At 53.4% G+C, this 13,045-nt stretch overlaps 1 protein-coding gene across 3 annotated transcripts in view; it reads right to left on the reverse strand.

Moving 5' to 3' along the window:
• BICD2 (BICD cargo adaptor 2) overlaps positions 1–13,045 on the reverse strand; it is an 88,421-nt gene that overhangs the window by 10,844 nt on the left and 64,532 nt on the right. For all 3 annotated transcript variants that reach the window (XM_072599069.1, XM_072599068.1, XM_072599067.1), the window contains exons 3-5: positions 4,820–4,972; positions 3,013–3,471; positions 1,071–2,093 (exon numbers count right to left, since the gene is read on the reverse strand). In XM_072599069.1, the coding sequence (XP_072455170.1) occupies positions 1,071–2,093; positions 3,013–3,471; positions 4,820–4,972 (1,635 nt within the window). The remainder of the gene's footprint in view (positions 1–1,070; positions 2,094–3,012; positions 3,472–4,819; positions 4,973–13,045) is intronic.

Raw genomic sequence — 13,045 nt, forward strand, 5'->3', positions numbered from 1 at the left:
CATCTGTCTATACTGGCCTTCAGTCTCCACCATCCAGGTCTTGGAAACCAGATCCTTACCGATCACCATGTTGTCTCTTCCTCCCCTAACCAATAGAATGGGGACTCCTAGAGGGCCAGGAGCAGGGCACCATGCTCTTCTCTGTATAGCCCCAGCCCTTCCTAGGTACTTACAAATGTCTGCCCAATTTAACTGAAGGAGGGTTTATCCATTTCCCCATTACTCTCAAACACTTTCCCTCACCCCCTGGGGAAGACAAAACATTCTCCACAGTGACGACAGACATCAGGTTCTTCAATGTGTGTATTTAAAAGTAGACTTGTGCCCAGCACACACTAGGCCCTTAACAAATATGTGTTGGTTAGTTAAGAGCAGCAAAGAACTAGAAATAAGATAGACAGATGTCACATCAGCTGGAAATCAACAAACAAAAGGCTGCGTGCGGATGCCCAGGGATGCTCCTGTGCTGTGAGACAAGACGAATGAGGAGCATGGGAAGAGGCCTGGTGCCTCCTCAAGATGAGGTGCCAAGGCTCTGCTCCACTGCAATCTTCTGTTACATGGAGAGGGGCTTGAAAAGGGACCCAAAAGACGGCCCATTTATCCCCCATGAACCCCTCAGTAGATGCATTTTAGGAGGCTTTGAATGATAGGGGGACAGAGAAGACAGAAGGCATGGCACACGTCATGGTGACAATGGCATTGGGCACTGAGCACCTGGGGCCTGGGGGGGTTGGGGAGGAGCCCAAAAGAAGAAAGGGAAACTGAGGCAAACTCCTTTAGCTCCATCATTCTTACTCCTTACCATGCCATGACCCAGCATTCCCTTTCCCAAGCAGCAAAGACTGGCCATGTTGGTGCTTTGAGGGGAGAGAGCCTGAGCACCCTCAGCAAGGGAAGAGAAAAGCCTTTCTCTAGACCACTCTGAGTGGGTCTGGGTGCCAAAGATGCCCAGAGTCACCCTTCAAAAGGCAGCTATTTACAGAGACCAGTTCTGGTCCTATCAAGTCTCCTGAGGCATGAGCATCTGTCAGAGTTGCAAGTGCCTCTTGCCCAGCCCCAGTCCTTACCTGCTTGTTGGCCTTCAGCACAGTCCTCAGAGTGGCAATCTGCTCCCTCTTGGTGCTCAGCAGAGACTTCAGCTTTAGAATCTCCTCCATCAGGGCCTCCTTGTCTTTGTCTGCAGCTGGCCCCAGCTCCTGTGTAGCCACACGCTGGCGAGAGAGCTCCACTGTGCGGTCCACGGCCGCCTGCAGATGCTTGATCTGGTCCCGGATTATGGCGATCAGGTTGTAAATGTTCATGGGCTCCTTGCGGGGGTCTGCCACAGGGGATGGCAAGGAGGAGCTAGGAGAGGGCGAGCTGTCACCACTCCCATTCTCCGCCTTACTCAAGTCGATGGCCAGGAGCCCCTTGGACAGCAGGATGGGTGAGCGCCTGCCTCTGCCCTCGGGGCTGGTGCGTCCACCACCCTTGCCCTCCTTGTAGTAATCCAGCATCACCCTGTTGGGTGTCTCATTGTTGCACATGCAGACATGGTGGTAAAGGTTGGCCAGCTCCTCACTGAAAGTCACCAGCTCATCCTGCGCCACGCTCAGGCTGCCTTGTGTCTCCCCAGCCACATCGCTCACCTTCTTCAGCTCCTTCTCCAGCCTGGCCACATGCTCTCGGTCCAGCCGGCTGGCCTTCTCCAGCAGCGCGATCTTCTCTGCCAGGGCTCGGCCTTCAGTCTCGTAGCGGCCCTTTTCCTCTGCGTACCTGGATGTGCACTCCTCGTAGCGGCCCTTCAGGGTCTTCAGTTCCTCCCGGAGGTCGCCCATCTCTGCCACGGCCACCTTGTACTTACACTCCAGGATCTCGGGACCGTTGATGTCCACCTCATAGTAGTCGCCGTCTTCATGGCTGTCACGCTCCTTCTCATTGTCCAGGGCCGACTGGCGCTCCTTGCTGACCTGCAGCCTCTTCATGGCCGTGAGGTTCTCAGTGAGGCGGCTGACCTTCTCGTGTTGTTCAGACAGGGCTCCACGAGTGGACTCAAGCTGCTTCTGTGACTCCTGCAGTGTTGACAACAGCGTCATCTTTTCTCGCTCCATCTGAAAAAGCACAAAATGGGACCGTGATTCTGTGTTGGCCATTTGTCTGGTCTCACAGGCACAAGGTGCACAGTCAGTCAGTGGGCCCCAGACAACCAACGGTCCCATTTCTACCTCAGAAGCAACACAATGGAACTTCAGACACAGGGCCCACGAGCCTTCCCATGTGCCACCAAAAATAACATCAAGCGGATGTTCAGAGTACTTCATGAAGGACCCACCCATCTACTGGGGCCCCTTGGTAAGCTTCCCCATCCTATCCACTGGGAGACCTGGAGCTAAGCAGACCTAGAGTAGCTATCTGTATGGTGCACTGCCTTTGTAGAACATCTCCCTGGGAGGTGTGGGCCAAAGGGACATTCACTTGGTGCTAATCGAGTAGTCACAGGGCATATCATCACTTTTATTTCATAAGCTGGAAAACCCAGGTCTACAAAAATTCAGTAAATGTGACTTTAAGTCACTCATCATTCCAGTGGCAGTGACCCTGGGCTCCCCAAACCCCCACAAAGGTTGGGGCACTACACTGACCAAGGGTGACCTCAGGTCACTGAGAGTGAGGCATGCTGCCTCTGAGAGGTGGTGAGCTACAGGTGTGGAACAAGGCATACATCGTCAGATTTGTTTTTCTGTTATGTTACAGAAGAGGGTTTTCCTGGTGATGGCGATGACATTGGGGAGGGTGGGGAGTCATCTGAAACGATGGGGTTTTATTTCACAAGTACAATTAATTCACATTGCTGGCTTTCTCAAATTTAAAAAGAAAAGAATGCTAAAAATAAAAAATGATCTCTTTAAAAAAGAGGGAGCGATTGATGATTTTAACCCCCTGCTAAGCCAACATGGAACAAGGAAGCCTCAAGGGGCGGGTGAGGAGGGCTGGGATGTGGGGGGGCCCATGCAAGGGAGGCCCCCTCACCTGCACCAGCTGCTGCTTCAGTTTCTGGATCTCCGAGATGTTGAGTTCACTCAGCAGGTCCGACACCAGGCTGGGTGCCGGCGGGAAGCCCTCCTCCTTCTTGGGTGTGGACGTCTTGTTGCTGTCACAGGCCGCCATCTTGTGCAGGCCACTGTGCTCGAAGCCATTGACCACGACATCGTCATTATTGGGCTCGGCCGCCTCGTCGCTGAACTTGAGGCCGTCCAGGGAGAAGCTGAGGTGGCCGCTGTACATGGAGTCATTGATGTTCATGTAGTGGGACAGCTCCTTCCGAAGGTTGTTCTTCTGTTCTCGCTCAGTCTTCAGCGTCTCCAGGGACTCCTCCAGCTGGCGCTCAGAGATTTCCTTGAGGCGGATCGCGTCCTCCAGCTGGCTGTTCAGATACTCCGTTTCCTCTTCCAGCCTTTTGATCTCATGTTTGAGGCCTTCAAACTCCACCTGGGAAGGAGAGCACACAAAAAATATCATGTCAGACCCAGAAGCCCAGATACCTCCCCTGGGCCTCTGGGGTCCCCTCCTCCTACCGAGGGCATCCCGACACCAAATGCCTCGTGGGCCAGGCCCCTTAGAACTGAGGGAGAAAGCCAGGTAAAGGCCAGCTGGGGGTCAGCATGGCCATTCTGAGTGAGAGTCCTGACATGGCAGAGACAGGAGTAAGCCCTGAGGCCCTGGTGGGCACCAGCCTGGCTTTGTCCCTGGCTCTTCTGGGAATCCTTGTGGGTAGAGTCTGGACTTAGTTTTATGTGTATGTGGGAGCTTTCAGTAGGAAGTGAGTTTCTCAATGGCAGGCCTTGGGTTCTACTAGAGACAGCCAAAGATTCAGAGATAGGGGTGTGAATGGGAGAGAGAATTCATGTAGCAGACGGGTCAGTGTGTAAGGAAGCAGGAAGCTGGGAGCCCACCCTCCCAGGCTGGGGCAAGCCCTGGAGCCATTTCCTCCCAGGCTGGGGGACTCTGCAAACATGCTGTATAGTGCTGCAGCTTAGCTGGGTGTCATGCTGACCAGCAGGCAGTGGCTCTGAACCGCAGAGTCCTGGGGGTCGGGCCTCAGGGGCCTTTCCGTCCACCCAGCCCTGGGATCTTTAGCCTTGTCCTGAATCTCCAGTGAGGGTTATTTTAGTCGTTGCTATGCTGTCACTAGTTTTTCTCCTGACCTCTAGCTCATCCTCCTTCTCTGCAGTTTCTGCCCTGTGTTTCTGGCTCTGTTCTCTGGGACCAAGCAGAATATAAAAGTCCTCCAGATGGGAGAGCCACCCTTGAGAGGTGGGTGTCCCCTGCCGCTCCCCACCTTGGAGGCCTTCAAAAAGGACCTGGGCAACCAAGGTAAAACGAATTCCCTCCATAATGTCCTATGAGATGGCGTGGGCCAGGGGTAGGGAACCTGTGGCCTCGAGGGCACATGTTGCTCTCTAGGTCCTCAAGTGTGGCCTGACTGAACCCAAACTCCACAGAACCAATTTGTTTGGATCTGTTTGTATGCACTAGGGCAATCACCTCTCTTAACCTGGACACTATGCCTCTGTGAAACTTGTGGTCTACTAAAACCCCCAGATCTTTTTCATCTATCTGTTGTCTGGCCATGCCTCCCCAGGCTTATCCTGGTGAAGCTGATTTTTTGGATACACATACAGGACTTTACTTTTGTCTCTCAGATTTCTTCTAATTAAGGTTTGGCCCCATATTCTAGCCTGGTCGTTTTCTGGCCTGCCAGTGGAGGGAGGGACAGCAGGCCAAGTTTCCCTCCATGAGGGCCAGTCCGTCTGGCAGACTTCCTTCTGCTACTTACTTGGTTTTGCTTCAAGATGGACACTTGTTTCTGGAGGCAGATGTTCTCCTCCTCCAGCTCAGTGTAGTCCTGCAGCAGGCGGGCTTCTCTGAACTTGTACTCCTTAATGTCGTCCCGCAAACGCGCCCTCTGGACCTCCACGTTCTGGTTGATCTATTAGGGAATCAGTAGCACAAGCAGGTTACCGAGAGTCCAGTGTCCTCCCCAGCCCCTGCTTTGGAGGGGCTCTGGTCATATGTTGCCTCATGGAGGGGAGGGGAGGGTGGTAAAGCTGAATATATGCTTTGTATACGTTAAGGGCTCATTAAAGGTAACTAGTTCAAATGACCAGGCTGAAAAAAAGAAAAAAGGCATCACAAAATATTTTAAAAAGCAAACCTTGTGATCTAACCTTTCGGCCCCATCATCTGCCAGGACCCCGCCCCACCCTGTTCCCCTGCCCCAGCAGCCTGAGCAGCCAATGCCTGGGTGACAAATCTGCCCTGATCTGATGCATAAACACAACACTGTCTAAAAGCATAACGCTTCTCATTTATCCATCAGTCAAAAGTTATGTGGCCATTTAAGGTCTGCAAACGCTTCTGCTATGGTGCCTTCACATTCATCTCACTGTGACACCGCTGGATCCCTGACCCTGGGAGTTTGGCTTCAGCTGGCAATCCCAGTGATCTGAGTTACCCGAGTCTGCAATCCTCTGAGTCATCCTCTGCTAGCTCCTGCCTCCCCTCACCCCACTCAGCCAGCTGCCAAAGCTCCTTGGTTCTCTAGGCCTCCATCTCCCCCTCCCTCCCCACTTTCCACAGAGCCACAAGTCTCATTTAGGCCCCATCCTTCATAGCCTTATCTTAGTAGCCTCTTCAATGAAGACAGGTCATGTCAATCCCAAGTCTTGTATTCTTTCCAACTCGACCTTTCCTGGCACATGCTTCTCCTCTTACCCCTTAAACATGGAGTCGGTCAGTCCTTGACTCCCTCTGTCCTATGTCCACTCTCCCTCGGAGGGCTCTTCCTGTTCCATGGATTCAGCTATCACAGGGTCTATGCAGATAACTCCCCAATGCACATGGCCACTCCTGATCCCCTCAGAAAACTGCCAGAAGCCCCCACGCATCTCAGCCTCAGCATGTCCATACTGGAATTCATCACCTTTCTCCTTAATCTCTTTGTTAATAACCCGATCTGCCCTTGTCCCAGACACTCAAACTCGACAAGGGTGGCCTTGTAAGTTGTCTCTAACACATTCTTGTCCATTCTACAAACTGGCCTTTGGCCAAGCTGACGGGCAAGGTGATGCCTGCCTTCCTTGCTCCTGCCCCATTCTAGCCTGGTTCCCTAGGAATATGGCTTTTCCCTTATTGTGTAAAATTTAAGCTCTAGAGACCAGGTCTATTGGCACCTTCAACAGCTGGCATATTCCACATGTCAACAGCACATCAACTTTAAAAATACCTACTATGTGTCAAGGCCCGATGCTAAGAACTTGGGGGAGGAGTTTATAATCTGGTGGTGGGGTCTACACAGAGAACTAGATCAGAGTGAGTCTGGGAAGGACAATGGAGAGGTCTTCTGTCCAGAGCCGGTCTAGGCAACACCTCCTCTAGGAAGTCTGTCTTGACTCTTTCCTCCCAAGCCCCCCAAGCCTCCTCCCCCAATAAATATCCCACCTTACCTTCTTCCAATCTCTTCTGAGCACTTAATAAAAGTATAGAATTCTAGGGCTAAGAGGGATCACATTTTACAGATAAGGAAACTGAGGCTGTGAGAGAAGAGACTTGCCCAAGGTTACAACAAAAGCTAGTGCTTGGTAGAGACGGGGCTCAGAATCATCCTAAGTTATAGCCAGTGATAAGCCAACGTTGTCACAGATCCTCTGAATTTCGATATTCTGGTTGATCTGGGCAAATGGTGGCCCACAATGGACAAGGCTGGGGTCCCAGCCCATGCAGGGGGCTCAGGTTCAATAGGCTCCTTCCTCCCCTTCAATCCTGACACTTTGATATACCTTCTCCCCTTCCCCCACTCCCCCTGAAGCATCACAATGGTCTTCTGGGCCTCTTAATCTCCAGCCTTTCCTTTCTTACCCATCTGGTGCCAGCCTCCTAGCCCTAGCTTCCCTCTCACCAATCCATTCTTCAAACACTGTCCATATCCAGCATTGAATCTTTGCTGGCTCGTCACTGCGGGACCCAGGCCATACTCCTTTACCTGAATCTACAGGTGCTTTGTGACCCCAGCACTCAGTATGTGCCTGGCACATAGGACAACTTACTAAATGCCTGTGGACTATCTGTGAGGAGTCACAACAACCTGGCAGAGAGGCTCTCTGTATGTGTCAGTAACAAAAGGAGCCTGCAGTTGGAAGTGTTCTCTAGCTGACAAAGGGCTCCATCTCTACGACATTGTTTGTTTGGCCTCATTTTCTGAATGGAATGATCCCATTTTTCTTGGAGCCTCTAGAAACTGTCTCATTGAATCAGCCACATAAGCTCAAGGCCAAGGATGGGCATGCACAGGAGCTGCCATCTTGGGGGAGCAGGTACATGCAGTCAGCATCACCTGCTGGACTCTCCTGGGTACAGATGATGGGTCGGTCTCTTCCCTGGGAAATGCCTCAGAGTCCCTCACTTAGCCCAAGGCGTGGCTGCTGGCACAGGGGGATGAGCTGGGGCTACTGAGAAGCCCCGAGATGGGCAGCTCCTCCCACGATGGTGCACTGGGCCGTCATGTCAGACCCAGGCCAACCTCTGGAGGGGCAGACTGGCTGACCCTCTGAGGGCTCCCTTCTACATACTCCTTGTAGAGATGACAAATGAACACTTTTAAAACCTAGACTGGAAAGCCAAGCCAACACTGCTAGCCAAGGCTCAGCTCTCTGCTGGGTCATCAGGCTAGAGCTGGGAGGGATCCATCTTACAGGGGAAGAAAGCTGAGGCCTGGAGAGGTCCCGTGACTTGCCCAAGCTCACACAGGGAGTACAAGGGACAAAGCAGGAAGACTCACACCCAAGTCCCTTGCCTCCAGTTCCAGGGTGCCCCACTGCCTCTCTTTATATAACACAAGAAAACTCAGAAATGGTAGGAGAGAAAGTGAGCTCATCTTGTGCCCCAAGCCATGGTGGGAAGTCTGTCACCTCTCTGTCTCTGGCAGCACATGAAGGCCCCACTTGTCCTTCAAGGCTCAGCTCAGGATGCCTCACCCCCGCCCCCCCCACTTCGCTCCCTCCTGTGGGGGCACCAGTCAGAGCCTGGAAATAACTGGAGCTGGGAGGAACCCAGCTCCGGCCATATCCCACCTCTTGGCTCCTTTCCTTTCTCCAGAGGCCCAGGTTTCTCTCCTCTCTGCACCCTATGCACTGGGGCTTGGGGTCAACAACAACTTTCTACAGTGCTCTAAGGTGTGCAAAGCGCTTGCTGGCTATCCCACCAGAGATGGCGACTAGCTGAGCTTCAGAGTCCTACATGTGTCCCACAGGCCATGTGCCCCAGAGGCTGTGTGCCCGACAGGCCGTGTGAGGCCACCTTACAGCTATTACCCCATTTGGCCCTCACAACGCTGGGAGGGAGGTGCTGTCATTAATTCTGTTTTGGAGATGAGGAAACTGAGGCTAGGAGTAGTTAACTGACTAGGCTTGGATCACACAGGTAGTAAGTGTCCAAAGCAGGATTTGGCTTCCAAGTCTGGTGCTTTACCATGGGGGCTGCATGGAGGTGAAAGGAGGGCCCAGGATGGGCATGGCCTGGAATGGGAGGCCCCTAGGGCTTCTGGGGCTCCCTGGGTCATCACACGGCCTTGGGGGCAGACAGGAGCTATGGGGCAGTGAGGCAGGATGTGGTTAAGGCAGGAGAGATCTGCAAGTGCCCAGGCACCCGGCCTGGCAGCAGAAGTCCCGGCTGCTTCCCCACAGGCCGTCTATATGGCCTGCCAAGGGAGGAAAGAACTGGGAGACAAAGGACGGGATGGAAACCCTGCACTGACCAGAGAACGAGTCCCAGACAGGCTCCTCTTTCCCCAAGGGAGGGCCCGACATGCTTTCCCCTTGTGAGGTCACAGCCCCAGCCTCTGCTGCCACTACAGCCACCATCCTGCAAAGCAGAACACGGATCTGAGCAGATGGGCAGCAAATCAGGGCTGGTTGGGGCAACAAGACACAGCATCTGCTGGGCCCTAAGCAGAGCCAGTCAGGAGGGGCTGGGCTGAGTGGCTCCCCAGCCTGGGAAAGACCAGACAGACATAATGGCCTGCCTCTGGGTCTGAATGTGGGAGCCTCTGGTCCATATTCCAGCCTATAAAATAGAGGTAGATATGGGGCGTGAAGAAACCTTGAGGTGATCTAGCTCAACCCCTTCATTTTGCAGGTGAAGGAAGAAACTGAAGTGTCATGACTTGCCCAAGATCGCACAGGTTCAGGGCCAAAGGTGGGATCTGTGTTCTGGCGTCACACGTGCACATCTGCTTAAAGCCTGCTTTTCTCAAATGATAAAGATGGGTCTGAGAAAGGCACCCAGAGGAAGAGAAGAGGTTCTTGGGAGGAGAGGTCAGAAAGTAAGCCATGTCTTCTCACCAAGTGGTGGGAACCCACAAGGGAAGGAGGCTGCCTCCACAGCCACACATATCATCCAAGCAGCTGCCTCAGGCTCCTTCCCTAGCAAGGGTGACCAATCCACCCACCTTGGCACAGTTCTGCCCACTCTGCAGCTGGGCAGGAAGCCTGCCCTCTGCTGTGTCTCTAATTGATCCCGAGTGTACCATGTCTGCCTCAGACTGTGAGATCTTGGAGGGCAGGGGCCATCCTTGGCCTTTCTCTGTATCCCTGGTGGTTAGCACAGTTCCTGGCACAGGCAGTAGGCACTTAGTGTTTACTGTTATTTAGACCCAGCTCTCCTGGCTCTTAGTGTGAGAAGGCACCTCAAGGACCAGCTAGTCCAGGTGTCTCCATTTACAGATGAGGAAACTGAGGCCCAGAGGGGCAAAGAGATCACCCTTGACCTCCACTGCTCAAGGCTAGCCTGACTGCCAGGTTGAGAACCAACATGGAAAGGAAAACACCAGCAGGACCCCAACACCTCAGCCCCACCCTCCCCACTAACACACCTGCTCATTTCATGACCTGTCAGACACTGGGGGGAGGGGGACTTGGCTATGAGCCAGAACAAACCCAGCTTTGGTGGTGGCTTCCAAATGAGCATCTCATTAAAAGTTTACTGTTTGACCAAGATTTCAGTTTTCCCCTTTAACTCTAATAAAGGTGTTGGGCCTTAAGGAGGTGAAGAAGCCGGTGACCTCATTTTCTACTGTTTCTGGCTTCTGGGCTCAGGGTCAGAGGCAGTGCTAACACTCACAAGGGAAGCTGGCTTGAAGGACAGTGGGTGACACCATCTTCCACAGGCCCTAGGGTGGGACCTTGTCGTCAGCCAGTGGTAGTCCAGAGCCTTCCCTGTGTCCCCAGACACTCCTCTAAATGCTTCTGTCTACTCCCAGTCCCAATTGGAGAACTCCTGACAGATGAAAACAGGCTTAAACCACCTCTGCCAAGTCTGAAATACAGGCGTGGGTGGGGGGGACTTTGCTTGAATGGCTGTTCAGATGAGATTTGCATGATTAAATTAAAGACTTTAGCAAAGGTTTTATTTGTTTAGCTCATAAGATCCTGGACATACAACAGGTTCAGCCCCTCTCCTCCCATCCCTGCTTACCACCAGGGGCAGGTGGCCTGCAGTATAAGCTGCCCTTGGTCCTCAGAGGACAGGGATGGAACCAGAAGCCTCTGCTCCACTGAAGTGGAATCCACGGGGCCCTTGGATAACATGGTTCTGTCTTTCCTTCCTTCTACACGCCAGGCCCATGTATCCTTTGTCTGGGGATTACTCTGGCCTGTGTCTACCCTAGGGGGGAAATATAACCAAGAGGCAGCAGGTCCAGTGAGTTGAGCCACCTCAGGCACTCTGTGACCTTGGGACCTCAGCTCCCTCTTCTACGAGGGAGGTGGACCAGATGGTCTCCAAGGTCCCTGCCAGCTCTGAGCGGGTTGGAGCCCCACACACAGGGTTGTTGTGCTGGGCACCCTTGGCGGGGGGGGGGGGGGGGAGTCCCTTATAGGAAACAGGTGAGCAAGGACCCTCCAGAAGCCACAGTTTAGCAGGAGAGACAGAAACCAAGGGAAAGGCAAATGCCATCCAGGGGCTAGAATCTGCTGTAGCAGAGGGGCCACCACACAGTAGGGCTGGAGAACCTGGGGGGAGGGGGAGGAGAACAGTCGCTGGGACCTCAGGGGTTTAGAAGGACTGCAGGCATAGGCCACAAGCTGGACCAGGAGGTCCAGATGGGGGACAATGGCTAAGCTCAGATCCCACCAAGGCTGTTCACTCCTTCTGGTAAACGGAGGCCCGGACTAACCTGTGAGTCCCTTCCTAGGCAGTCTGTGACTCTAGTTATAGCAGTGGAGCCTAAGGCTGGAAGGGTGATATGGGTCAGATGGCAGCTGGCCCTGAATGGTAACCATCAGAACTTGCTTCTCCAAGCACCAGAGGTTCATGTGCTGGGGGGAACACGTAGTGATGTGCACATGTGTGCATTGCGGCAGGGGTAGGGTGTAGGGCAGAAGGTAGTGATGAAGAGAAATTAGCTGGGAAGGAGGCTGGGTTCTGCCAGGATCATTTTGGCATCTGTCTTCAGAAGGTCTCCATGGAAAAACTATCAAGTGTGACCTTCCTAGCTAACCACAGGAGTCATGGTAGAAATGCGGAGTGGCCAAGGCCACAGGAAGTTTGGTTTTAGACACGTGCAGTCTGAAAAGTGAGAAGGCAGCCAGGGTATGCCTGGCAGCTGGAAACCTGGTCCCAGAGATCTGGGCATCAGTGCCAGGATGAATGCAGCATGCAGGAGCTTGGACAGATGAGAGAGACCCTGAGTCTGGGGAGGGGAGGGTGTCCAGAACTGTCTCTGAGAACCAGTGCCATGATGGTGGCTGAGTATCAGTGAGCAGGACAGCTGGTCAGCTCTAGACGGGCAGGCTGAGGAATGGTTTTGACGGGCACATCTGGGGAGAAGGCAGCATGGGGAGGTGCTGTCAGGACCCAATGCACCATGATAAAGCACGGGCAACCTGAGAGGAGCTGGGCTGGCAGAGATGCTAGGCTTGCCTTGACATGGGGCCTCCAGCCCCTCTGGAAGCCCCCGAGGCAGACAAAGCATAGCTCTGCCCCATTTCCAATCATCCCTCCACAGAGCTGGGCCTGCCCAGGTCAGGGGGCTCCCCTTTGCCTCCAGCATCAAACACAGAGCCCTGGGTACCTCTCCCAGCTTCCTGCACATTCCTCCCCATGAGCCCCTGGCCTCTGCTTCCTATCCTCCCCATGTGACATCCCTTCTCCCCTCCTGAGCCTCCTCTCCCCCCACCTCCACCTCTTAGCTCCTGAGGTCTATCCTGACCCTCCCCACGCTGACAAGTTCTTCCCTCAGCCCCAGGTTGCTGGATCTTATTTATGAGTGTCTATGTTGATGTCTGCTCCGTGGCCCTGTCCTTACAGGCCTCTCTCTACCTGGTATACAGCGATTGATGACAGTGGAATGAATCTCCTCAGGGTGCCCTTGAATAGACTCTAAGTCTCAGCTCACCTGTAAAATGAAGGACTGTTAAGTTTCCCTGGGGACCTGGCACATAGTAGGTGCTTAACTGATGCTTGCTGGCTGAACAAATGGATAAATGAAAGGGACCTCCCTTCTCGTGGCATCGGTCGGTGAGGGATGCTCCAGCTGGGGACCTTTCAGTGCTAGCCAGGCTCTGGCCTTTCCCTTCTCCCAGACCCACCCACCTGCCCGCTGCAGAGCTGGAGCCTGGAATCTGCCAACACACAAGATGGCCCCCAGATCTGGGCCAACTCATGACTAAAATCAGCATTTCCATTTCTGTTTTCTCTTCCAGGTAATCAAGTCTTGGGATGTAATGCTTCTGTCTCAAAATCTAAAAACAAAAGCCAGCCATGGCTCCTGGATGAGGGTGAGGTCAGGGCCATAGCCAACAGCCCAGGCTGCAGCCTGAGGGGAAAGGCAAGGGGAATCAGCATTTACTAAGTGCCTACTACAAATAGGACCTCATCTGATCCTCACAATAACCTTGAGAGGGAACTGCTGATATTATTCCTATTTTACAGTTGAGTAAACTGAGGTCAAGTGACTTGCCCAGGGGCACACAGCTACTTACTAAGTGTCTGAGGCAGGACTTCTGCT

The sequence above is a fragment of the Notamacropus eugenii genome, chromosome 3 (assembly GCF_028372415.1).
Source record: "Notamacropus eugenii isolate mMacEug1 chromosome 3, mMacEug1.pri_v2, whole genome shotgun sequence".
Taxonomy (NCBI): domain Eukaryota; kingdom Metazoa; phylum Chordata; class Mammalia; order Diprotodontia; family Macropodidae; genus Notamacropus; species Notamacropus eugenii.